The sequence below is a fragment of the Ammospiza nelsoni genome, chromosome 4, assembly GCF_027579445.1.
Source record: "Ammospiza nelsoni isolate bAmmNel1 chromosome 4, bAmmNel1.pri, whole genome shotgun sequence".
NCBI lineage: Eukaryota > Metazoa > Chordata > Aves > Passeriformes > Passerellidae > Ammospiza > Ammospiza nelsoni.
The window spans coordinates 20,644,562-20,672,548 of record NC_080636.1 but is presented as its reverse complement, the minus strand read 5'-3'; the positions used below and the strand labels follow the sequence as shown (position 1 = coordinate 20,672,548).

Sequence of the window (27,987 nt, the reverse complement as noted above, 5' to 3'; positions counted from 1 at the left end):
CAGACCTGTTCTTTTACATGTTCCAAATTCATTGTTACCTTTGCAAACACAGAAAGCCACCGTTTAAATTATGATTTTAAAATAAAGCAAGACCAAGCACTAAGGCAAGACTCCTGCAACAATCAAATACCAGCTACACAATTAGTCCCAGTGCTCCAGCAGGAGGAAGCTGAGCAGTAAGTCTGTGCCTTTGGACAATAAAGCTTTTGAAGCTCAAGCCTTTTTCAGACCCTTCTTAGAAGCTGAAACATTCTCAGCTGAGTGCAAGCACTCAGAGATGTTCACGTTAATGAACTGAAAGTGTCAACTTCCCATTGGTGCGTCAGATGGACTTTTTCTCAAGCAGTGGAAACAATTGTCTAGGCAGCCCTTGTGTAGGGCTGCAGACACCAACGAGCCGCTAAAGTACCTTTTATGATAAATTTGAAACTGTGAGAAGAGACTATTCATTCTTTACCTTTGAATCAGGAAGTCCACTCATTCAAGCAATCACCCGGCTCCTGCAGCAAAACACACAACATTCACACCATCTCCACCACTCCTCCTCCGGATATTAACTCACAAAAAGCCACTCAGAGGCTTCCTCAAGCCCACCTGGAAAACCGGCAGGGGCTTTTTGCAGATGTAGTTTATGGTACTCTAAGGTCAACAGCTAATTTCAGCTAGGGAAAGCCCACTGCCATTTATTTATTATTTCCTTAATGTAACTACAGAGTGAGTAGGTTATAAAGGGAAAGACCTGACACAACTGTGATGCAGCCAAAATGAAACAAGGCTCCCCATCAACAAATCAGCCTGAAATAGTATTAACAAACATCACCTCACATGCCAGGTAAATACAATATTCCACCACATACAAACACAATAGCTACAATGCCTACGCCATTATTGTCACATAGTGGAAAAATCTGCCACAGGAACATTTTCTCTAGGCTGATGTAAACCAGGTGCTTCACAATGGCAATGCTGTTTTGTTTCACTTTGAAACTTTTGAAATGCATGGGTTAATTCCCATTCTCTCTCCAGAACTTGCTTAGAAGCCATAAATAAGCTTTGCGTCTCCATTGGTAAAACAGAGACATGAAAGATGAGTTTAAAGGCTAGAAAGTAAATGAACAATAATAACAAATAGAATGCCAATTTACTAAGACCAATAAATCAAAGAACAGACTGTCCAGGCATGTTTCATTCTCTGTTCTAAAAAGTTTCCAAAGTCAAACCAGGTAAAGACCAGAGTAACCTGATCCCACCTCAAATCCGATCCTGCTTAGAGCAGGAGGCTGGACTGGTGAACTTCCCAAGTACCTTTTGCCCTGAATTATTATTGGTTTTTACTCCTGCTACACAGCTTTCCTGGGTTCAGCCTCTGACTAAAGAGATTGAATCTCCTCAAGTCTGGCAACACAGACATGCTCACATGCAGTCTTCAGAACCAAAACTCCCCTTGCAGGTTCTCCAGCCTTTAAGCATTCAAGTGAGAAAGTCATCAACCCTCTAGCCCAGTAAAACTGAACCATCAACTCCTATTGCCAGATGGTGCAGCAGCTTTGAAAGAGCACCAGCAAGCTGGGCCCTTGAAACAGCATTGCAAAGGTGCTAGAGAGTATCTAGAAGGATGGACAGGCTGTAACATGAGTGCTAGACTTCACTACCCTGCCAGATTTTCAGGGCTCACTAGAAACCACAATCCCTGTGAAGCTGGCAGCCCACACTTCACATCTGTCAGGCTGATGCACCAGCACAGCAAGCAGGGTGGCAGTGGGTGGCATTTTGCAACTGGTGTGGCCTCAGTCTGTCTCCTGGAGTGTCAAACTAGACAGAGTCATACAGAATCAAAATCTAAAAGGCCCTCTGCAAAAATGCCTGTTTCCTGATTGCTGGTGGCCAGCCCTCCACTAGGTGCCACCCTCCCTGACTGCCACCTCGTGTCTTGTGAAAGCACTGCCAGCAGGAGCAGGATGTGCACCAGGACCTTTCCCTAGAGCTATCAGTCTTTACCCTGCTAAACATTCATTTTCTTAACCAACACAGGGAGCAGTGCAATCAAAATTTAAGGCAGACTTGTAACACCAATCTGTCATATGGTTTTTTGTTTAATCAGTTCCTGGCTAGCAGCACCCCAGGCTAATTGCCTTAATGAGTCAGAACTCTGACAATCCATTGATTGTCACATTTACTTTGACAAGAATAGTGTTGAAATACATTTGCACTTTTATTGATACATGAAAATTCACCTTTTTTTTTTCCCTTCCTGTAGAGCACAGCGAAGTTCTGCTCAAAAACCTCATCTGTGCTTTGAGGTATGTCCACTGAAACACCACTCATGACATGCCACGGACAAAAACCTGGAAATTATTTAAATTTTGGACAATATTTAAGATATTTCTGATGCTGATCCCAAAAGATCTAGTGCTGGCAATGGAAAACAGCAGTGGAAGACTACAGTGAACATAAAACAGGAAGCCCACTTAGCCACAAAGCACCAGCCTCTGTACTGGCCACATCACTCTCACAGGCAGAGTATTTCCTTTCTTGGGTGGCTTTTCCAACAAGGGACCACCAGAATGTCACCATAAAAGGGAGCAGGGCTGTTTCAGTGACTCATCCTAGAGGAAAAGCAGGCCATAACTTCCACACTCCAAAAGAACAAGAACCACACAAATGCTTTTTGTTTCCAAGCAGTGAAATTCAGATGTAGTATGGTTTGAAAGCTCAGTATGCAATGTAACCAAGCTTCTGCACTGGTTACACAGAAAAGGGCAAACCAAATTGCACCTAGGTGAACATTACCCTGAAAAGGCAATTTAACCTTTCAAGTTAAACTTTGGGTCTCATCACTATTAAAAATAGTTACATCTTTTACAATCCTGGCAAAGTCCACTTTTAGCTGAAAACAGAGCAAGTGATAAGACTGATAATCTTCTGCATAGATAATGCCAACTCTTCAGTGATCCAAAGTACCACACACTCCTTACAAAAATCCAGCATCCAATATTCTTTCTTGTTGGTTATAAGGAGAATTATTTTCTCACCTGAAGACCAAGACATGAGAAAATTGGTAATTTCTTTTTTTAGACAATATCAAATTTCATAGTGAATTCTCATTAAACATCTTTAAGAGGCAACTTCTCATTCTATCAGAAGTTATCCCACCAGACCAAGATGCTTAAACACACTTGGCCAAGCTCTTCACATATACCTGTTATCTTTTCTCTGTGTTTGCATAGATTATTTCAGCTCCCTCAACACTTCTCAGCAGGAAATGGCAGGGGCAGGTAGTGCCCATTCTGAGCTGATAATGGGAAGTTAGCTCACTCCCATGCAAATAAGTACATCTGCTATGAGACAAGGATCCTCATTCAATGCAAAACTTGCTGTTGCTGATGAAAACTCTCAGTTTCTTTCTATTAGCAAAAGTAAAGTGAACCAAGTAAGTCATGTGCTTTCCTGGAAATTCGTTTCTAGCAGGTAGAATTCTTCCAATTCTACACAGTCCACAATCACTGCTTCAGATCATTTATACCACAGCTGAACACCTGAGGTCTTTCACATCTATAGTTTTTTAAGCATAAAACGTGTAAGTCAGATGATTCACTTCCTCATCCATCAGATGGGGATACTGCACCAGGTGGCCAGCCCATGCAACCTACAAAATGCAACCTACATCCTTAATTAGCATTTAATGTTCCCATCACTTCACTTACTAAATGTTTCTGCTAAACTTCTTCATGACACCTTTCAGACAAAAATTCCCCCCACTGGCCTGTTCCATGATCTAAAGACCAAACACCTTTCAGAGGTACAAAAGAAGTATTTAATAACAACTGCCCTTATTTCAAAAGTACAAAAGTGATACTCAGTTTTAGGGTCACAGTTCCTATTCCCAGAAAGAAATGTGGTCATGTATGATGGAGAACAGCAACCAGATCAATCCCATACGCTGATATGGTGAAACAAAAAAACTGATTTACTTAAGCCAGGAGCAAGAGGTGAGACCAATCCATAGAAAACTGAGCACTGAGGGTTTGGATTGCAATCTGGCCACAGCTGTGAGATACAAGCTTCTTGATTTATGTGACTCTACCAAGAGAGTAGTACAGACCAGGAAATCCACAGCTCCCATCCACCCATCCATCCCAGTGACTGCCTCCTCCAGCAGAGGACACACTGTTAACTGTGGCAGGAATGAATGAGGTAAGAGAGAAACACCAGACCTCTCCTCTTTCCTCTCACCAAATGCTGTTTAGAGAACAATGAGGAGTTTTACTTTGTTTTACTTTTACTCTGACCCCACCAGGGTTACTGACAACATGGTCTGACTGCAGCACAGGGCACTCATCCCTTTTCAGTGATGTCACTGCTCACACATGGGAAGAAACACTACAGCATGATGCTGGTACTTAAAATGTTATTTCACACATGCTTCAACTGAATAAATTAAGCCCCATAGGATTAACTCTGAAGTTCTGCAGTCAAAAAGCCAGAGGAGAACATTACTGTTTATAGAAATCAATTGCTCTTCAGATATTTCCAGGGAACCTCAGCCACAAGGTCTGTAGGAGCAAGAAGGATCGATGTGATGATCTGGGAGGTGGTGAGAGTAAATGGATGAGAAGAGAACACATAGTGCAAAAATCACCACAGAGCAAGAATATAATGCTTCACAGTGCTCCTCCTCTCCTTTATCCAGTGACAACTCTTGTCTAAACCCTCATAAGACAGGCTAGTAATTCAGCTGACTTTGGTCTCTGAATGCCAGTGTTCAGTTTCCAACACAATTTCAGAGATGGATTGAGCTGAGGTAGCTCTGAGGCAAAGCTGTTTCATCTCTGTGCTGATGCTTCTTCTGTAAAATGGAGTCAAGCTGTAGTTGCACCATGTCTCTCCTGCCTCACCTGTTCCAGTTGTACATCAATGTGGGACACCAGTGTCAGCCTGGAGACATCTTTACCACAGTTCAAATCCTCATCACTAATCTTCCTAGGAAAGACCAACTGTCAGTGCAGTGATGGAGCTACTGGATTGCACAGACCACTACTGTATTTGCAGGGAATGCCCCGACGAAGGCAGGTATGATGAATGACTCCATGTTCTTAGAAGGCTAATTTATTACTTTATGATACTCCATTATATTAAAGAACACTGTACTACAGAATACAGAAAGGATACTTACTGAATGCTAAAAAGATAATGAAAACTTGTGACTCTTTCCAGAGTCCCGACACAGCTTGGCCCCAACTGGCCAATGAGTCAAAACAACTCACACCAGAATCCAATGAAACAATCACCTGTGGGTAAACAATCTCCAAACACATTCCAAAGGAGCAAAACACAGGAGAAGCAAATAAAATAAGAATTGTTTTCCTTAACTCTGAGGCTTCTCAGCTTCTCAGGAGAAAAAGCCTGGGCAAAAGAATTTTTTCAGAGAATGTGAATGCCACAGACCACAATAAACCAAAAATACTGGCAGCTGGTCAGGGGAAAAAACATTTCAGAAAGTGATCAAAGTCCTTCACCAAAAGTAAGAAACACATTCCCAAAGAGTCAAAGACACAAAACCTGGTATAAAAATTTACAGCAATCTTTTCTATATGCTTTACAAATCAAGTTAAAATGAAGAAAATAATTGCTAAAAACCTTATAATGAAGAAAACAAAATCTTGTTTTTAAAGCTACTTCAAAATAGCATTTTTTTTACTTTTTCATTTACTCTCACTACCTAAGTTGAGTTATCACACAAGATACAGCATCTGAAGTTGTGCAGAGCACAATACTTGCTCAGCACAGCCAAGAAATGGCATGTCTTCTGAAGTTTAGCTTATGAAACCCTACCACAACAGAAAAAAATATTGAAGAGGAAGTGGGTCATCTCTGTGCAATGTGTAAGCCTTACGCAGTTAGAACAAGGGTACCTTCATGACCAAAACCATTTTAGATCATCACATTAAAACAGAGCATCAATATTTACACATGTAACTCAAGTAACATGCTTGGTTTTCATACTTATGCTGCACTATCTCTTGCAATCTAACACACAGAATGCATTCCAGGCTATACCCCTAGAAAATTAGGTTTTGTGGCGGTGTTTTTTTCCCCTCACAGTCATTTCAAAACACTATCACTTCCACAATTTCTCAACCAGCTGCACTGTTTCCTTACTGGGCGACTTTTGTTTGGGTGATTCTGTATTACAGCAACATTCAAGATTGCTTAAGTCACCAACAGCCAAACATTATGAAGTGTCAATTGACATCAAAACCAAATCCAAAGTAGAGATGATAATCTCCCCATCTAAATACATACAGGGTGCTGGGTTCTTTTTTTAAAAGAAACTGTGCAATAAACAAAGTCAGCCAGCCAGTCTGGAGACTGCAATCTGCAACTGTATTTGAGATCCAACTGGTTTTAGTAAATGCTTCACCCACATCATCAGACCATATCATGCTCATATATTGCTGAGAAAAGGGAACTGGCAGCAGGTCATGCCAGACCTCCTCTCTCCCCATACCACATCATTTAAAGGATTCCAACTCAAGGACAAACATACCTTTGCATGGAAATGACTTCAACTTTTTAAACCTTCTTTTCCATGTTTATTCTATCTGCAGGCATCATACAGATTAGCATGTCCTAGTCCAAGGCACTGCCAAAATTGATTGCCAGTGTCTCTTCCTTTCAAGCCCTTGACTCTTATGCCTGAAACATTCCAAGGCACACAGCAATGACACTCCTGTTGCACAAGTGTAGATTAGTGCTCAAAAAGGCATCTGCATGAAGAAAGAAAAAAAAAATAAATCAGGTTAACTGGTATACTGGTTAACAGTGACCAAAAAAAGACACAAAGTTCAGACCACATGAGAACACAGCAACTCTCAGCAGTAACTCAGCTGTGACCAGTCTGGACTGGCCAATTGGTAAGACGGGCTAAAAATGGATTTCAGAAGAGTGATTACAGTAATGATCACAGTTGGTGGTCTCTATGTGAACTGAAATGAAGAAATATCTTGGAAGAGATTAACAGTCCTGATGTGGCAAGATGACTGACTCTTACACTGCACAGTCAGTACACTGACGTGCTTAACTCTTGCATTTCCACTTACCTCCTTACTTAGCATTACATTCCCAGCTGTGGCTCTGCAGCAAATTTAATGAACATCTGAAACCTCTTATGACTTTATACATGCATTTACATAACTCTTCCACCAGTTCTCAACTACCTGTTATGCTTTTGTACCACTTCAAAAACACTAAAAGACAGTATGGAGAAGCTCAGTGATGTACTCAGAGCTTTCTCTGACAGGCTGTACAATGAATTACTTTGCTTCACGTTAAACAGAAGCTCTCAGTTAGAATAAGGAGCATCAGGTAACAGATTTAAGCCCTTTACCTCACAATTCTACTCTTACCTGTTCAGTTTATTAAGCTATCTCCTCCCAGAATTACACTCCAATACTGCAGGCAGTCCCAAATTTTTTATTACTATTATTATTTTAATAACCCATCCTCTCCCCCAGTCAATACACAATTTTATGACTTTTGACTCAGGAGCATAACTCATGATTCAGAAAGGGTAAGATTTTCTGCAAGACTGCCTTCAGAAAGCTTCCCCACCTGGGGAAGTATGCAAGTATGACCAATATAAATGACAAAAAGGGTCACAGGCAGCTGGGGAGAATGAATAAAAGAAAGAATGTCACTTTAGACCACAAAATGGCTTGGGCAAGTGACATGCACCACAATTACATTACTGAAAAGGTTCATTAATTCTTCAAATGGACTTTTCAAACAAGAATTCAGTCTAAGAAGGAAAGAGACATCACCCTTTAAGGCTTTTAGGAGAGACTGATGGCAGAAAAAGGAAAAGGTAGATGCACATATAAGATAAATGCCAGCAAATTTTCTTGCTCTATTCAAAAGTTTTTTTACTTACTAACTAGAACTCAAGGACTTTATCTGCAACTGTTACAAAAAGTAAGAGTACACAAAATTAAGAAATCTCAGAGGTGACTTGCATTAAAGGATACAGGTGACAGTACTGTTGCTATCTTAGGTATTGGGCTACCAGGGCACACTGCTCCTCCCATTTTCAATACTTCTACCCATCACACCTTTCAGTCAGCAATTCTACAAAACTCTGGCTCTGCTTCCAGCCTTGAAATTTCACTTACAAGACCAAAGAGCTCACAGCCTGATACAAACAATATATGTAAGTGAAGAGGCTGATGTAATGTTAAAACTTCACTCTCCCTGTTATTCTGTTAAGACTGTCCTGAGAAGACCTCTCTTGCAAGTTGGTTATATCTAATTTGCCCTCAACTTAATAGAAAACAAACCATCCAAAAAACCATAAAAACCTCAATTTAACTGCCTTTAGCAATACTGTGGAATTTATTTAGTGATCAAGCAATAGCTGGACAAAAACTTGTATCAGATCTTGAAGACAGACTGTATGAGACAAGGTATGTATGGTCAAATATTTGACTTCAAGTGACTTGATTCCTATGTTTTTTCCTCTAGGAAGAAGAGGGCTTTGCTGTTTATAGGTTTCCAGCTGAACCAGTCTCCCAAGAGCTGACACAGATGAGTGGATTGAAGCATGAAGTCTGTTGAAGCAACAGCAGGCAGCAATACACTCATCTGGTCTAATGAGTTTGGCATTGCAGCTTTTCTACTCCAAACCCCTGGATTCAAATCTTGTATTACAGCCTCAAGCAAAACAATCTTGGCCAACATCATGTTGCCTGCATACAACTCCTCTGGCTCCTCCTAAACCAGCACAAGCCATTGTAGCAACTTGATTTGAGTGAATAGGCTGTTTAAGGGAAATCAGAATGGGAAAATAAGCCCAGACATCTTTGCCTCAGAAAAATCAAACTTGTGTAAGCTGGTTGAGTGACATACTTTGTGTGGAATGCATGCTAGTTCATGCACTATCAGTGATAATTATTTGTGAGTACATCAGTATAGATTTTTATTTATTTTTCCATTTAATACTACATGTCTCTTTTTTCACAGATATTGCACCTGCCCACTGCCTCCTCTCTTCACGGACAGCAAACTGGATGTAAGAATTATTTACTTAAATTACACTGTCACAATCTCCTTGCCAGTTAATGAGTCTGGAATTGTCAGCCAATGGGTATCTGAGATCTTCATTTTAATTTTCTGTTCAGCTTCCAGAAGAAAACAGTCAAGGAAAGGGAGGTTAAGAGCTGATATGAGATTCCCAAACACTCCTCACTGGCAGAGGGTTTGTATTTGGGCAATTTCCAGAAGTGCCCAGTAGCTCCCTCTATGCAGATTTGTGGACTGCTGAACTTCTGCAACACGGACATACTGGAAGGAAAAGGTAGGTTAAACACCCAGAGCACACACCCTCTGCTCTCCTGGAAACTCTGCCCAAGGAGCCATTAACAACACAAAAAAAGACTGCATATTTCTCATAAAAGAGCAATGTTAAAGGCTATGGACCTTGAATCAAGTGTGAAAACCCTTGAATCAAGCCATTCTAAATTGAGAAGAACCCATCAGAGAGGACACAATCAATATAACTCTTTTGGTTTTTTAGAGAGATAGAAATTGACACTATCCATTTTAAAATCCCATTTATACTTATGATCTCTATAAGCAAACCAGTAAAAACTCAAAAGTAGTTACAGGAAAACACAGGTTTACCTGGCATGTTTTTCAACATGGGAATGTTGAAATGTAGATCCAGAGCACATCAATGAATTTCTTTCAAATCTCTAACCAGTGAGCTAGGAAGGGCCCAACTCTCCTAAAGGCAGCAGCAAAGCTGAAACTAAAAGCACAGACCTGTGAAGAAGAGAAATGAGCCCCCTACCCACCCCCACGCCCCCAAAAAAGGGTTGGCATTGCTACTTCTTTGTTCAGTGGAGAGACCAGAAGAGAAAAACATCTTCTTTCCAATGTCAGTTCCCTTACATCAGGTACTTGTAGCAACAGTACAAAATACAATATTTTTATGATTAACAAAGTGACAAACAGGGTTAACAGCTGACAGACATTGTTGTCCATGAGGAAGGCATTGAAAATCTGGAAAATTGGAATTCTTCTTAGAAGTCTTTTCTGGTGGCAGGAAGAAGAAAGGAGAATCTCAAATCAACACTTCTGTGACTTCACTTCAGAGAATTCCCCTATTAAAGGTTTGAGTCTTCAGATTTCCTGGAGATTTAAACAGAAAGAGCCAAAGACAACAAAGATACCACACACCTCATCTAGCTCAGATGTATGTTACAACAAAGCAAGCAGAGTTTTTTTTTTTAGAATAGCTTCTGCAATTGCATATCACACACCTTCATTTGTACTGGAGATGTGTGTCAATGTAAATATTAATGTAAACATTTACTCCAGTAACCATTATATTTCTCCATTATGATACCTTCACTTTAGCATGTTGTAAGCTAATCTTTCTCTGAAACTGAAGGCAACTTGCAAAGCCTTTTTGAACAGCACTGAGCACAACAAACGCCTACACACGCAACAGCCACTTACATGAATTAATTTTTAACACATGAATCTTCTTTTCAGTCTATGGTGAGATCTGTGCTGCCAGCAAGCAGAACCTCAGCTGCACAGTTTTAGGTAACACTGATACCACACCAAAAAGACATGCTGAAGATTTTTGAACTCTAAGTTACATTACCTCAGGAAGCAGCAGTAGTGAATGCCAAACAGAAATAAGACATCCCTGTTTAAGAGTTGTCTTAGAGCCTCCAAAATCAACACAGTTCAAGATAGACACATTTTGTGCAGTTATGCCCTCTTCCATTAAGGAAATGCCTGACAGCATCACATCCTCAGATTCAGCAGCAGCACTGGTATCAGCAGACAGGCACAAAATACATGTGTCACCAGCCTCCTCCAGAACTTGGATTCCATCTTTCATACAGGTTGAAGCCAGTAAGGAATAGGGGCATAAGCTACACTACAGCTATCAAAGCAGGCCACTCTCAAACTTGGAATTATTTCCCCCTTCAACTCTCATGAGAACCCTTAACTTACTCAGTCATGATGTATCATTTACAGAGGTCTCCTCTACTCAAAGTTAGCTTGAAATGTATTTTATCTGAACTACACAAATACCAATGAGGATGATTTATGCTTCCAATAAGTTGTACCTCAACAGACTTCACATAGCTACTTAATTTAGGCATTAAGAAACAAACTTATAATTCAGCAAATCCTCAATAAAACCATTTTATGAATGGAGTAACAGTAACGAATGCATTTGCCCAAGGCCACAAAGTGGTAGAACAGAAGCCAGTGCTTTTCATAGACTCATGGAATCATTTTGGTTGGAAAAAACCTCAGAGATCATCAAGTCCAACCTTGATCCAATCACTGCCACGTTACCACTAAACCATGCTCCCAAGTGCCACATCCACACATTTTTTGAATATTTCCGGGGTGGTCATGCCATCTCTTTCACAGCCTGTCCAATGCCTGACCACCCTTTCGGTGAATAAATATTTCCTAGCATTGAACCTAAACCTTCCCTGGTGCAACTTGAGGCCATCACCTCTTACCATGTCACTGGTTACCTGGGAGAACAGACCAACCCCACCTGGCTACAACTTCCCCTCAAATCTCCCAGACTAAACCATGCTTATCTTCACCTAATTATGCAATTATTATAAAAAAGTATGATTTGCCTTTAACTTCTCCTCAAGGGGCACAACATCAGATCCAAGGAGACTCATTCAAATCCAAGGAGACTCATTCTTGGTGCTTTCTGTTTAGAGTGCGGGAGCACATCTCATGTACCAATACACCATGATGGAGCACATGGCAAATATCTTTGAAGGATATTACAAATACATACATATATTCCTCAAATGCAAAAAGTACAACTTCTGCTGTCTGCACCCAAGATCTCAAAAAAAAAGGAAAGCAGTCATAATCATGTCAATATTTAAACTGCTTTGTTAGTAGAGAATAAAACCAACTTTCTTATCTAATTCCTAGTGAAAACAAATGCTATGAGTTTTCTAGCACCATTAAAAATCTCAGTACTTTCAAAGTATTCCAACTCTAGAGAAGGTGTGATCTCCAGCAATATTCACCCATGTGACATCAAACAGATTTCCCAGCCCAGGTCTCAATTTGTTGAGATCCTTGCCAAAGTGATGACATGCACTGCCATCTTGTGTTATGGTTTAGAACTGAAAAAGTCTCAGAAGCTGGGTGTCACATACGCTTCCAGCTTCTGCTGTTTTAACAGCAATTTCTTCCCCAGCCACTGCTCCACATGAGGAGACTCTCCAGTAACATTTTATTTATAGATATAAAACTAAGATCTAACTCAGGCTGCAACAGTTGCAAGCCTCCACACTCCCAAGAAACAAAGCTCATCCTTTTCCACTGATGCAGGTGTTTTCAAGAGCACACAGTTTTTTAGTTTTGCTGGGACAACTGGTGCTGAGTGGCATGGATATTACTTTTTAGGTTTGAGCTGCCATTCCTCTAGCACAAGCAAACAAATCCATTGACAAACACTGCAGTGCCAAAAAATGTGAGTCTAAGATATTAACCCCTTCCTCAACTTTTTTTCTGAAGAAGAATAATAGAAGATGTCCCCTTTATGTCCCTGAACTATATTTGGAAGACAGGTATTGTTCTCAAAATCTCTTCTGCAAGAGGAGACTAAGGGTTCCTTTACCTACAATGGCTGGGTATAAGCTGAGCAACTATATTCTGTACCAGGAGCACACACTGGGATAGGAGCTCCAGAACAAAAAAGAGGGATGTGAAGCTGTGGATATTTCAGTGGCGTGCAGCCAACCCAATCCTGCTACATCCATGCCTCACAGGGGACATGAAAGCAATCATCTGTCAAACCTTCCCAAGTCCCAAGCTCAGTGTAATGACATTGTCTTGCAATTCAGTCCCAAGCCAAGGGGGTGGATCACAGAAAAATATGTGTTAACAAGTAGAAGAAAGACAACTGTGCAACAGTTCTGGAAAAGGACATTAAATATATGCTGAGTGGAAGATGCATTTTCTTAACCAAAACAAAAAAAAGAAAAAAAGAAGAAGACTGCCTTACAATTTGGGTATGGTCATCTAGAAGTAAAAAAGCTTCTGCTGTCTCTATTCTGAACAGAGTATCAGAGAACTTCTACAAGTGTGCTATCTTTACACAGTTCAAACTCCTAAATCACCCATCTTCTTTCTCACTGGGCATACTATGGAACTGCAAACCACTACTATATTGTCAACCATTTACCTGACAGCAGCAATGAACCTACCCACTTCACTATTGCACTGCTATTAAACTGGAAATTTCTGTATTACCTTGTTGCTCACAAATCATCCACTGAAATAGGAACATAACGGTAATTCACAAAAACTTAGTTCAAATAATCAGGAGGCATCTTTCTTGCTCTAGCAGGTAGTTTTTCCTATCAAGTGAGTTGGCAAACAGAGAATATATTAAAGTTGATAAGTCTTCATTGACCAATTTTGACACAAGCTGAAATTCATTTGACAAAACTTTTTGGTATGTTTCTTTCTTCCCTTTCCCCACCCATGCAGAAAAAAGCAAGACACAAGTCATCTGCCATACTAATGTATTCCATCTTTCAAAAAGAAAGACATGATTTTAATATTACTTAACAATATGTTAAAAAAGTAGCCAGTTAGGCTTCAGTGTTAATACAATTATACACTCTATAACAGATTTGATAGTGTGAGTACTGTTCTTTTTTAAATTTTCTCATTCTGCAAGTATTCTTACACAAGCTGGCTACAAGTCAGGAAGAAAAAAATCAAAACACAAATAGCGTAACTTGTACACTCTTAAACAGTAGATTGTGAAAGAACTGAGGGAATACTTGTCCCATAAGAGCCTCTTTCATGAAGTCATGTCAGGAGAGTTCTGGAGCAGATGAAAGCACAACTGACTAGGTCCATTCCTTTGTCAGGAGTCAGAATGACAAAACATAGCTAGATGCAGAAGTGACAGGAGCCACCGCAGATGATGCAATCTAGTATTTTGGCCTCCACCCAAGCCTAAGCAATTTAAAGTCTCTGAGGCCAAGGCATTCAGAAGGAGCTGGAAAAGAGCTATTGTTCCAACTCCAACAGCATACAGCTACAATCAAGTAAGTCTCACTCACAGACTACAAGCACACAAGCTAACAAATTCAGGTAGAAAGTGGCAATTTTTCAGTCCGCAAGAATTATCAGGCCAAAGGGTTCAGTGCAGATCCACACAGCACTGGGGACAAGGCAAGGCAGCACTGGCTCAAGACCAGATAAGCTCTCAGCACAGCAGGACAGGTAAGTGGAGTTGTCGTTCATTGATTCCTGCAGGGTTCCCTCCCTGTATTGTGTCATTTCAATGTGCAGCAAAGGTGGTTTTTTTTAAGCTAAAATTGGACCAGTTGATGGAAAGTCTCTGCCTTGTCTGTCTGGCAGAATCCAAGCAGAATCTGAAAACAAAGAAAAGTGATAAAGTGAAACCAGTATAATTAAAATCAATCCACACATATCCCTCTTTTGGAGATAAGCTCTCATTCAGAAAGACAAAACTATACATTAAAAAAAATCACTTGTCCATCACTCACATACATAACAAAACAGTTACTTTCAACACCACTGCATTATAAGAATAAAGCAAAGGAGGTAGCAAAGAATGCTGCACATTCAGCAGCACAGAAGCAAGTTCAATGTCAACTAGAAACAGAAATGGTATTGCTGTACCCATGAAAAATTTTGAAAGGGTAAGAATGAGTGGCAGATGGTGTGTAAAGCAGCATCACCAATGGCATGGGACACTGCTGCTTCTCTTCTTAAAAAAAGGACACTGGAGACAAAAGACCTAGGGAAAGGAGGTCTCTATAGTACAGCAGATAAGTAGCCCACATGCCTGGAAAAAACACTCCTAGAACAAAAATCCTCTTATTTGTTTGCACTGACCACAGTTTATGGAATAACTCTGGAAAAAGTTGCCACATGCAGGCCTTTCAGGGACTGTTAATCTGATCTGAAGAACTTTATTGAGGCAAGGTGCAGCTTGGTGAGGCTAAAGGCTGCATGACTGCATCAAAACAGTGCAAACCTCTCTCTGTACAGAAGGTTACACTGCTTCTGTAACAACTGAAAGCCAAAAAGGAGGGCAGTCAGAAGGAGCACAATTAAACAGGTACAGTGGAAGACTATAGTCAGACTTATTTTTTTCTTTCTGTGCTGGTTAGAAGCAGCATGCAATATTAATCATGATGTCAGGGTGTAATTAAGATATTCATCTATTATACCACTACAAAACATGAAGAGAAGATGATGAATGAACTCCAAGTGAAAAATATTAATTCAGTCAGCCTGTAGCTCATTGCCATGTAGGGTTACTAGAACAAGCCATGCTACTTGCCTTCCAAGTATTATGCTGGGCATTACCAAATGGTAGAGAACCTACCTAGGTATTAAAGGAGCCTTAATGGCATTAAGTAGTTGGTTTTGTCCCCTAAAAGAGCACCTATCAGGCTTTTCAGACACCTTTCCTAAACAGGTATTCGTAAAAACCTAGACAGTTACTCACACTTCCTACAGATGACAGTAAAGGAGTAGACTCCACCAATTAGTGAAGAGATTACAAACAGCAGGCTTTAAAGTGCTAACGCTTCAGTTGGATAACATTTGACAAATTTGTTCCCAAAATTCAACTGCACCTCTGCAAATGTAAGACACTGTTTCATTCATTCAATTGAGAGTAAATAACTGATGAAGAGAAATTCTCCATTTACTGAAGATTATGCAAACTTGAAGGAGGTAAGAATATTCCATAACAAAGGCTTATACTGTATCAACATTAGCAGGATCTAACACATGCCATATTTCACCCGTAAAACCCGCATTTTGATTTTTAAAACAATCCTTTAATTGGCACCATTCAGAAAAATAATTTTTAAGACTACAGACCATGTACCTACAACAATTTCATTGTCTTGCACGTAAGTAATTAGATATAGGCGTTTTGTAGCAATAATAAGCAGGAGTTGTACTCAGTTCCTTCCAAGACCCAGACACACATTACATCCCAGGCATGTAGGCTATGAAAACTACATGAATTTAGAAAAGAAATCCATACTGAAAGCCCCTTCTTGTAACAAATGGCTTGTGTTGCTTTGGGAAATACTACTGTTGAGTCCTAAATTATTCAATTGCAGGAAACCAAGTTATTTGTGCCCATTACAGATTTGGCTACCATAGTGAATAGCTCACTAGATGCATTCATGGGGAACCAGCACAACCAAACTACTGGAGAACAAATTCAAATAGATTTCAGTATTATGGAAGAACATGTGCTACACTGTTTAAACATGAGATGTCTCCTCATATTTGAGGAATTCAGAGGTAACTAATATCACAGAATAGTCTGAGTAGGAAGGGCTACGATCTTTGAGTCCAACTCTCATTATGATGCACAAATCCCAAAATCAACCAAAAAGTCCAGAAGAAAAAACTTTCACAAGCACAGATTTATATTATTCTTTTACTGTCACTGTACTAGGTGAGATGAATAAGGCTTTGGGCAACTTGTTCTACTGGAAGGGGTCCCTGCCCATGCCAGGGGGGGTGGGACAAGATGGTCTTTAATGTTCCTTCAAATGCAAACCATTCTATGATTCCAGGATAAGCATCTCCCCTTAAAGTCTGGTGTAAGACACTACCCCACAGTTCTACACCTCTGCTTAATGTACAGTGAACAATTCCCAACTAACAGCTTCTGTAAACAAGGAAGAAAACAAAACAATCAAGCCTTTCTGAACTATCTGTTTGGAAACTTAAACCTAATAACTTTTTTAAAAAAATAAAAATATTAATAAGTATCTGACCTGTGTGGCTAAGAAATATCCACACAAACTTTGCTTATAAATTATGTAATTGAGAATATTCTGAAGGCCTTGATGAGTACCTAGGGGTCACACAGATCGTTCTGGCACTGGCTTCTGAATCTGTGCTATTCAGCCATAAGCTGTGCCCACAGATCACAGCTTTGGTGATTGTTAGTTTTCGGAATGTCAGCTGTAACAGGATTTGATGTGTTACAACACAGGCTTTTCTGCCAGGAGTTAGTTATTAACTTGGGGGCTGCTGTGGGGTTGTTTTTGCTTGCTTTACAACCATGACACATGGAAAGAAGCAACATCAGCATTATGCACAGGGATTACAGCACTTTACCTTTTAAAATACTCCACTTCTCGTTCTGTTTCATCCATTTCCACACTGTCTAGATCAATGTCTTTGGGAAGAAACACATCATCTACAAAGAAAAAATGATGGCACAATGTTAGATTCCATGGGGAAGGGGGAAGGAAAGAGGAAGAAGCTGCATTAAAGATGTCTTTGGAGAACTGACTGAACCTCACAGACTATTCATTATTCATATTTACACTGAATTAATACACACATAATTAAATAGACACTTCTTAAAACCCCTATACTAGCATCTCTGCCCAGACTTGAAGGAGTTACACTGGTAAAAAAGATGATTTAACAGTAAATTCACTAATTGCATGGGCTGCAAAAGGTACCATAAACCTGGAATGCACATTAGAGTAACCAAATCATATAGAGGGCTTGATGAATCAGATAGCTGTTTAATGCCTGAAATTTTTGGTCTGACTACTAAAAATGTAGTTCTAGAAATATTTTTAAAGCTGTATTTCTGAAGAAAAATACTTGGAAACTTCTGGGTTATAGAGTTGCTGTACTCCCTCTGGGACATGAGGATCAGGCTGCGTCTGCTAGAGTTTAACTCATGCTAGCACCGAATAGATTTCAAAAAAAAATTAACCAAACCCAAATATTTAACACATTAATGTATGACTTGAATTGTATGGCCTCAACTCTAGCAGAGAAGTCACCACAGAGCCCGTTGGTACATTGTGCTATCCCAGCATATGGTTCTCCTTTAGACTTTAAAAAGAAATGCATTGCAAGCCACACATTTTTGTAGAAACCAATTTGAACATTTTCCTCTTGAAGTTTTTTTTTCTCACTGCATATACATGCAGTCTCATTTCATGCATTCCAGTCTCATATGCATTCCAGTCTCATTTCTGAAGCAGCTTTACAATACATTTCAAAAACCAGGTGTGACAAAGCAAGTAACCAAACCCACCAAGTACACACCTGACTAGAGAATCCTAGAGATGATGAGAATAGACAACTCATGCTAAAGACACTCGTGGCAGTTTTAAAAATTTCATGTGTTTGCTATTCAACTTACTTCTGAGGAAGCAGAAAGCCCTACAAACACAGGGCATCCCTAACACTTCTAGCTTTCTTCAGCCCTTTAGTAATAAGGAGTAAAAATACTCTGCCAGAAGAAATTTCTTTAAGAAACAGAGATCTCACCAAAAGCATATTTACTGCTTTAACACTTCATTTGAAAACTCAATTAAAACCCGCTAGCTTTGTTTCCCTTTTTTCATGTTCTCCCAATTACCCTAGTTTTTTGTATCTTTGCTAATTTGGTACATCAACCCTATATCTTAAAAAAATTATAACTACAAGAAAAACCATGTATTACAGTATCTTTCTTGTAGCTCTCAGGTCAGAACGACTTAAAGTAAAAACTCAGTCCCAAGTCTACAGAGAACAGCACAATTTTTTCTTGACAAATTCAGAAACACATCCCTGTATTTTTTCAGATGTAAACATTAACTTTCAGAAATTTTATGTATACTTTGACTTAAGCAGGAGAAAAAAAATGGTGGGGGCGGGGAGGAGGATAAGATGCAGAAGGTACCTGCATTCTCCTACAGTAAACACCCCCTCCCATATTTTCTCTTTCAAATGTCTCCAGTCTCTTCTTTCTGATCCCAGTTCTGGAGCTCTGTCTTGCTCCAATCATTGGAGTACATTCTTGTTAAATTAAAAGAGCCAAAACCCAAACACCCCACAACAGAGTATGCACAAGAACTGAGGTGTCAGAGAAAATGGTTCCATACTGTACTGCTGCTTGGCTGACATAGAATGGAAACATTAGGCACCAGATTTAAAAACAAAGATAGTGGGCTGACCCAATCCAAACATGAAATCACTAAAAAAATCCCTAGCACTTCCTGCAACCAGGAATTAGCTTTATATTTTTGTAACAAAGCTTAACAAAAGTAAGTATTCTGAACACTGGCAGAAACTGCCAAGGCATGAAGGTCTCCTGTCTTGCTGTGCTTACCAGAACAGCAGCAAGAACTTGTGTACATTGAATTTATGTAATGTTAGCACTCAGCTACCAGGTGATTCCAGGGGAATGACTGAGTGCTCCAAGCAGACAGATGTTCACACCACAAAGCACAAAGCTGCCATCCCAGCTGGTAGTCCCAGTAGGGACCCAGGATGTGCAGGAATAAAGAAGTGCCTGAGAAAGCAGTTTGACTATGGGGCTGACAAAGCCAATGGGCCAGAACTGTGTGTGTTTCTCAGCCCTGGTATTAGCTGTTGGATGAGTTCAGGCAAACAAAAAATAAGTTGTAAATAAAATTATTCAAGTGCAACTTGCTTGACGTAACTCAATCTTCTACAGTTTTATTATTTCTGAGAAATAAAAAATAACTGACTAGAATGAGTTAATGTGGAGAACACACTCAATTTTATCAACTAATTAACATTCCACTACAACTTTTCACTATGGCAAATAAAAAAAAGTAAATTAGTTTCCGCATTAATTTACCTGTTGATGTAATTAATATAAGAAAGGAATTATTGTCACTGAAAAAAATGCATACTTGAATGACCACACATGAAAGACCATTCTTTGACTGAAGAATCCCCTTATTTCCCTTGCCTAAAGAGTAAGACCAACTTCATAATATACTCTTCGTGCTGTATGAGAAACAATCTTGCTTTTAAAGAAAATTCAAAATGGATTTCAACATACTATTGAATTAAACAATATATTTAAGCAAGAAAAGAAAGCCAGTCTCCTGGAAAGCCTAACTGACAAAACCCCCTAGAAAACCTAGAACACATCCTTATTCATTTGTTTGTAAAAGCATCCTACAATTTTTTACTAAAACACTATCCATCTCTTAATTGTTACAATTCTGATGACTTGACTTTTCCTGATACCAGTTTTCCAGTTTCTCTGATTGACATTGGCAGGAATGCCTGAAGATAAATATGTCTGGAATTAAATGGTAAGAACAGAACATAAGCCAAGTTTTTCAACTCTCTTACACACTTACCAATGGAATTGTTGACTTTGTCCCCTTTCTTCTTCTTGTTTTTCTTGTTCTTGCCTTTTGGTTGAGGAGAATCTGCAAGTATTAGCTTATTATTTTGCTGCTGCTCACTTGGTGATGGGGATTCACTTGTTACAGGTGCTTTCTCTTCCTTTACATGGTTCAACTGCTTTTTGTTGTTATTGTTTAATTTCTTCTCATCCTTTTTAGGTTCCGCAAGTGTTGGGAGCTCTGCTACTTTTGCTTTGGATTCTATTTGGTTTCTGGCTTTAGTCTGGATCTCAGCTGCTTTGGAGGATTCAACAGGCTTTTTCACTTGTTCAACACACTGTTTGCTCATCTGTTTTAGTTTCTGTTTGCTGTTTCCTTCTTTATGTTGATGCATAATATCAAGCAGAAAAGAGAGGGGCTCATGCTGCTTTACAGTGCCCTCCTTCTGATAAAGCAGCTTTGAGTCTCTAGTGTTGACAGGGTTGGACAGTTCACAGCCTGTCTCTAGAACTGGCCTCTGTTCTGTGTGATTCACATGTCGGGACAGTGAACCAGCTGAGGTTTCTATCTTTTCTGATTGCTCAAGAGTACCATTCTGAATGTCTTCTGGGCTGTTTGGCACAGCTTCCTTCACTGCCTGGCAGTTCCTAGTGAGCAGCTCTGCCTTTGCACAGTCCTTACTTGTTCTCTCTTTCTTCTTTTTCTTCACAGCCCGCAACTGCTGAAGCTCCTGGAGCCGCTGTAACTCCTGTTTCAGTCTCTCCTCCTCCTCTTCCTCACGCCGCCTCTGCTCCTCGAGCAGCTGGTGATGCTCCCGCTCCCTGGCTTCAGCTTCAAGTCGAGCTTTTTCTTCAAGCTGCAAAGTAACAATGGTTTATTGAAAGTGACAAATATTTTGGAAATGAAGAGTTTTAGGGATTATTACTACTTTGCTTTATGAATGTTATAAATCCTTGGATGTGAACATATGAAGGTACTTAGATCTGTAACTTTGCAGAGCAAGCAAATAAGTATACAAAAGCTGTCCTTTTAAATATATTACAATCCTTTCTCTGTTCACATTTTCTATGTTTCTCTAACTCATTTGACTAATGTTAATACCAACTGTTGATCCTTTCTTCCCTGCTGCTACGCCTAACTTCACATCAAAGTTTTCTATAGCCACAAAATATTCAGCTTCCTTCTCAAAGACCGTGTGTGTTTCTCAGGTAACTCAAGCTTGTATCAGGTTGTACAATTTACCTGTTCTCTTGCTATGGTAGCAGAATTGCCCTCTTTCAGAGATCAGGAACATTAGAAGGAAAAATCATTAAAAACATTCTGCACCAAAACACTAAGCAAATAATAGTTACATTAGAAGTTGTCAAAAATCCTAAGGATGGCAGATTTCCATTGTCAGCCATTAGTTCATTAATAAAAACAAAGACATGAGGGATTTTGCCGGCCATTACTGCCAATGCCTAAAACTTTGCTGGGCAGCACTGATCTTGCATCATTAACAAAATGAAACAAAGTCATACAATGAGAACAACCATGAACATTTATTTTCTTGCACATTTAGAGGTGCCTGTATGGCATTACTTTTTCAGTTATGGAAGTCATTCAAAAATGGGAATTACTCATGAGAATGACCCTATGGGAATTTTCCACTTACACTCCAACTGCACTGTATGAGCAAAGTGAATTTTGCATTGCAAGTTTTACAAAGTTTATTTTATTTATAAGTAATCCACTAAACCCTCAAGATGCTGAATAGTGCTACAAGATGAACATAGAGAATTTAACTTGTGAATATTAATCTTCCAAACCCATGGAAGACCCATGGGTCTTCCAAACCCATGGAAGCCTTTAAAGAATGCAGAAGCAGTGCCAGAAGAAAATCCACAAACAAGAAAATATTTACAGTGTGATCACATAACACGCTTACCAGAAATCAAAAACCTTCAGCAACCAATTACACTGAGCCTTGAACTTTATACTTATGGCTGATACTTGAACTGCTCTAAGAAAAGATTTCCTGACTGTTCCAACTTTAAAAAAAGGTATTTCTTCTGTTATTCCTCTTTCATATTTCCTCTGTATTATCCTCAGCAAATACTGTTTCAAAAAAATTAATTTCACTATTACACAGTGGAACTTTTCAGAAATCTTTTGTGCCAATTTTCATTTGAAAGCAACCTGTAATTTTTTCTTCCCTGCCCCCTCTCTGCTGCTTGCCACTCCAGCTCAGGATAACCCTTTGTGTCATCACGTGGCACAGCACTTAACCTCTGTCACTCAGGACAGCAAGGTGCTCAGTGCAATTATTTTAAAAATACCAAATGCAACTCTTCCTCTCTCATAAAAGCACTGACCTATGTTTCCTGGCTTTCTACAGAGACACTTTATCAAAACATTATCCCAGTACAGAAACACTGACTTTCTAATTTCCCTCACTTTTAAATGTCAATGCCACAAAACAATAAAATTGGTAACACTTCTGATACTCAGAAATAACCTTTGGAAGTGTGGGGAATTCCAATATAAAGCTGATTTGCACCAAAACACATGACAATGGCATTTTAAGGAATCCTCCCAGTTGAGTATATAACTCCTGAACAGGTGAGCCAGTTGTGTAAAAACAAACCGGCAGTGTGCCACACACCACAATTACAGCATTAGGATAAATCAGTACACAGTGGCTTCTTGAGGGGAGTGCACAGATTCAAAAGTGTGAGGTCTAGGACAAAGATACTTTCATGTCTTACCTTTCTCTGCTTATGCCTGGCTCGCTTGGCTGCACGAGAACTGCTCACAGGTTTGGTTTCAGAGCTGTTTATAAACTGTAGCAAGTCCTCCACCTTTCGATGGTCAACAACAGTTTCCCTTTCAGAGATCTGATCTGGTTTCTTCGGCTGCTCCTCTTTCCTTTTTGTTAAACGTAAACGAAGCTTTTCTCGCATCTCTGCATAATTCCTACTGGTTGGTGCAGCTGGAGGCTGAAGGACACACGACAAAAATTTAGTGACTAAATGGAAAAATTTCACTGACTTAATGCTTTTGAAATACCAAAATACTCTGCCTTCAAATAACACAGGAGGTCCAAACCTCTATCAAGCTCATTGTTTCTATGTGAACCTAAAGTCTATTTAACAGGCAACAGATCTGCCACACTTGGTGCTGGCTTCTGAACTACATTTTCCAACTGAAAGAACAGCAGATCTTGAGGAGGATGGCATGAGTAAGAAGACAAAGAAATAACCTTTAAAAGCAAGAAAAAATACAGTGACTTTTATTTCCATATTCTCTTGTGATTGGTAAGCTGTATTTGAAAATTTCAAAGGAGCAGACGCTGGCTCTGTTTTTATTTCCCATGAAATCTGTTTCAGAGGTTGAGCTACCCAGGCCTCTGGGCTGTACCAGTGAAGGGCTGGATATCCTGCACTGAAGCCTGCCAGCCCACTCTCCAGCAGAGTCCCGTGAATAACTCAACACTGCTGCAAGTGGAATCCTTGCATCATGTTCCATATCTGTATTTCCAATCTCTCCCCTCCTGATGCCTTACCCTCTCTGCTCCTGTACCAGCCCTGGTGCCCATCTGTTCACAGCTACACTAGTTCAACTCACTAAACCAGCAAAACAAAGCCTATTAACTTAAAAATCCTGTCACATTCTGCCACTTCAGCAAAATGAATAACTTACTGTGCAGTCAGGTAACCATCAAACACAAATCAAGCATGGATATGGTGGGAGCATTCAAGGAGAAATGGGATGCCTTCACTGGCCCCTTTAAGCCACAGGGCAGGGGATTTAATTCACTTGAAACACTAAGATGAAACTGACCTGATCGAATACATGGCAAATAAGCTGAGCTTTTACTTCAAATAGGAAAAATGCCAGTGACTCAAATTTTACCAGTAAACTGATTATTAAAACAGGCCACACAGATTTTCAAGTTAAGAAAAAAATAATCTGTTATATTTCAGCTAAGAATCTAGAGTTTCTCTTTTTATTTTTTCTCCTTTTTAAAGAATTGGAATAAAGTGAATACTTTGAGGATTGTTATTTTTACAGCTAGCAGACTACCTCATAAATTGCTGTAAAGATTTAAACTAATATCCTATATAAAGGGTACTTTTACCCAACCTCATCACATTCATTGTAACTACAGTACTACAGAGGAGCAAATGAATTTTGCACAGTTATTTAAATGGCTCAATGCCCCTGTTTGCAGTTTCAGTCAAACATGGCATCTATTATCCAAGTTGGTTGCTTCCTAAATCTTTTAGTCATTTTTATTGCTCTTAAATGCTTTGAACTGGAAAGGTTTATTTCAATCCTTCATTTCAAAGAAGAAAATTACTTTTCAACTCCTTTTACAACCTCTTGAGTGAGTTCCAATGCCATCCCCTAAGATGCAGTCTGATAAATCACACGCAACCTTATGATGAGTAAGTGACAAAAAGCAAACAAAAGCAATTTAAAATACAAAAACTTACTCCTCCATGGCCGAAGAACTCACAGTAACAGCAGTCACAGTATTTTCCTTCCTTCTGATTTGTGGAAGTTGAGGTACTGGAGCTATGCTCTGAGCAGCTATCTTCATCCTGGCTCTCCTCCCCATCATACTGCTGATGATCGTACGTGTTACTGTTCTCACAGCGATGGCCCTCACAATCAGGGTCACTGTGTCCAATTAGAAAAAAAAGCTTATAAAACCCTAATGATAATAAATAAGGCATAATAATAATAATAACCAATAACAACAACAATATTATTATGATTATTTAAAAAAAGAGAAATGTATACATGTTCCTGTCTCTAACAGGAACAATGGTTCTCGAACTGGGATATCAGTCATCCTAAAGCTTTCATCCACTAACTTACAAATGGAGACATTTGAAACCAAGCAGCAGGATAAAATGATACACAGGAAAGCCATCTATAAGAACCAAATTTAGTGATGCCCTGAACAAGCATGCCTAGAGAGTGAGTTTTGGAACAGCTCTTCCTGGCTTTAAACAGGTAAAGTATTTCAGAAGTACTGACTAGCTTTTTTAAATGGAATAGTTTTGAAACTGCTGCCCTTCTCACCATTTGTGACATCAAGAAGGTTTCAAATGCAGTTGCAAATCTCCTGGTTTTAGATATATTTTCAAGCTCTTGACTTAAATAAAAAATCCAGTGTCAGCTAAAACCTAGAAGTTTCCATTACCCTGTCTGCAACTTGATTTTGAAGGGGGAATACTGGCACATCTCTTCAATAAGCATTTGATTCCCCCAGAGCTCTGTGTAACTGCACACAACATTTCTACTGCCCAGGTCTTCTAAAACAGACATGATTTTGCTCCAAAAGAAAGTAGCACTAAAAAAATCCCCTTTCTTGTCTATCATTAGTATTTCTTTGTTCTTATGTTAGAAAGGTGAAAACAGGCCATATTCTGCCTTATCTACAGAATATGTATAAATCTGCTTTCTAACCTCACTCCCCCTTCCCAGATTGCAATCACTGCTTCTGGGTCTCTCTCAGTTCATTTTTTTTTTCCCAAACAAAAAATATCACATTAGCACCTGGAAACAATGATAAAAAGTTGGATTTCTACTGTGTCCATATTCAATTATGTCCCTGCACTACATAAGAAAAATTCTTTACAAAATTGTGATAATTTCTCAAGTATGAAAGAATAGTTACTTATCTGGAGACATCATCAATAAAACCAGTTGGTAACAGAAACAAGGACATTTTTAGAAGTATTTACCAAACCCTAACTAAATCTCACACCATCTTCCAAAAACTTACAGCAGCCAGGAGACTACATTGATACCATCCATGATCACAGCCCCACAGGTCATAGAGCTCAGAGCAATGACTCAACTCCTTTTCTGTTATGCCTCCACCCTTCAGACACATCAAAGGGCTGCCACCATTGTCAGCCTGCCACAGTACATAACATTACCAGAAGACAGCTCCACCAAAATGCTTCCCACCTCCAAGACCTTTGAAAATCTTCAGAAATCACAACATCCCTTCCACGCTAAAACCACTGTATAAATGGTAGGAGTTATATCTGAGAAGCCTAAAGTGCAGTCAGGAAAACATGTCACTACATGGCAGGTTTCAAGACCATGTATGACCTCTTTATATTCTGAGCTAAATTACAGAGTAAGGTCTTCACAGCTTTCCACTCCTGCTTGCCATGTAATGCCAAAATGCAGAAAACAAGAGGTCTGCGTCTCAGCAGCATCATTAACCAGTAATTAGAGTAAGGAAGAACAGTTTGATTTGTATATCCCAGACAATATTTCTAGAAGTGTGCAAACATTTCTTTTCAAGCCTCTGAATTCAGTAACTGGACTGCACAATGGAAATCATATTTGTGAAGTCTCACACCAAGCTAAATACTAAGTATCTGCACTTGGTTTCATTTGCTGAACACAAACACAGCTTTCACACTACAACCAGTGGCAAAGGAGAAGAGGTATCAGTATTTTCATTTCCTATCTACTGAATAAAAAAGAATGGCAAGAATAACAACAAACTTACCTGCAGACACTTGGTGGGGCACTTACAGAGCTGTCTGTGGTTGAAGTAGGAGGTGCAACTGTAGTAGGACAAAGACCTGAATGAGGATCCACAAATCCAGGGGCTGTTGCAGCAGTTTTGGGGAAAGAAGGAGCAGCAAGGTTTGGAAGATGTGGTGTGGAGGCTGGAGACAGTGCAGCAGGAGACAGTGAAGGAAGGGATGCTAAACTGGTAGGACTATTTCGTGGTGCAACTGGTGCAGAATGTCTATGATCCTCTTTATTAATATTGTGGAACACTTCACCTAAATTGGTGGGAAAAAAGAAACCACCTACAGTTAAAAATAATTACTAAGTCCCCATAAACTATCCATAAAATCATACAGAGTACTGTATATTCTCAGCTTCTATAAAAACCAGCAGTATTTCAACTAATTTCCATTACCAGTTTCCAACCCTAACATCAAGGTCACACAAAGTTCTTCAATCCAGAAGACTTCAATCCAGACAGAGACTATCTCAAGAATAATAACAGCAATTAACAAAAATCATCAAGATGCATGATTTTACTAAATTAAACACTTATATAAATCCTTATAGTTAGCTATATGTACTTGAGCCAGTTACTGAAGCTGTATGTGAGTTACAAATCCTTACCTATCGATGAAGGTCTCTTGGATGATACTTTGAACTGGTTGCTGCTTGACTGCACTGTAGTTGCTGTGCAGGAGACAGAAGAAGTGGCAGAAGAGGTTGCCATGACAACTTTATTAGCTTCCATAAAGGCATCCTGGAAATTGTACAGACATTTCTTCTTTGCACCATTTTTTTTCTCTTTGCTGTCAGTAACTGCTGTTGTTTCATTGCTAGATGTAGTAGGAAGTGCTTCGGGTCTTATTTCTGAGAGTGCTGGTGCTAATATATCACTCCCTTCAATTGAAACACAGAGTAATTAAGAATCACATAATTACTGAAGTGTCTTTACAGGATTTAAATTACACATTCAATAATTCAGATGCAGACACAGGATATATTGTTAATGTTGGATTAGTAGGATTAGTGAAGGGAATTCTCCTTTCCCTCTCCATCCTCCCAGATAATGTAGGTGTAACAAAATGTGCTGGGAAGTATCAGAGCAGAATCACAAACCCTGAAGACAGAATTCTAAGAATGTCACTAAATGTGTTAACAAGCAGTAAATGTGCTACAGGTATCTTCATCCATTTATAATTGAAAAATTTCAACTTGACAACATTTTAACATGCTAAAGATATAATATCCA

The 27,987-nt window shown here is 39.4% G+C and overlaps 1 protein-coding gene across 1 annotated transcript in view; it reads right to left on the bottom strand.

The window, feature by feature from the left end:
• Positions 1 to 13,575: 13,575 nt before the first annotated feature.
• The window catches only part of FAM193A (family with sequence similarity 193 member A), a 77,202-nt gene continuing 62,790 nt past the window's right edge, over positions 13,576 to 27,987 (bottom strand). The window contains exons 16-22 of the mRNA XM_059471288.1: positions 27,363 to 27,635; positions 26,728 to 27,010; positions 24,683 to 24,869; positions 22,952 to 23,182; positions 20,217 to 21,060; positions 17,206 to 17,287; positions 13,576 to 14,456 (exon numbers count right to left, since the gene is read on the bottom strand). Of these exons, the coding sequence (XP_059327271.1) occupies positions 14,363 to 14,456; positions 17,206 to 17,287; positions 20,217 to 21,060; positions 22,952 to 23,182; positions 24,683 to 24,869; positions 26,728 to 27,010; positions 27,363 to 27,635 (1,994 nt within the window). The 3' untranslated portion in view covers positions 13,576 to 14,362. The remainder of the gene's footprint in view (positions 14,457 to 17,205; positions 17,288 to 20,216; positions 21,061 to 22,951; positions 23,183 to 24,682; positions 24,870 to 26,727; positions 27,011 to 27,362; positions 27,636 to 27,987) is intronic.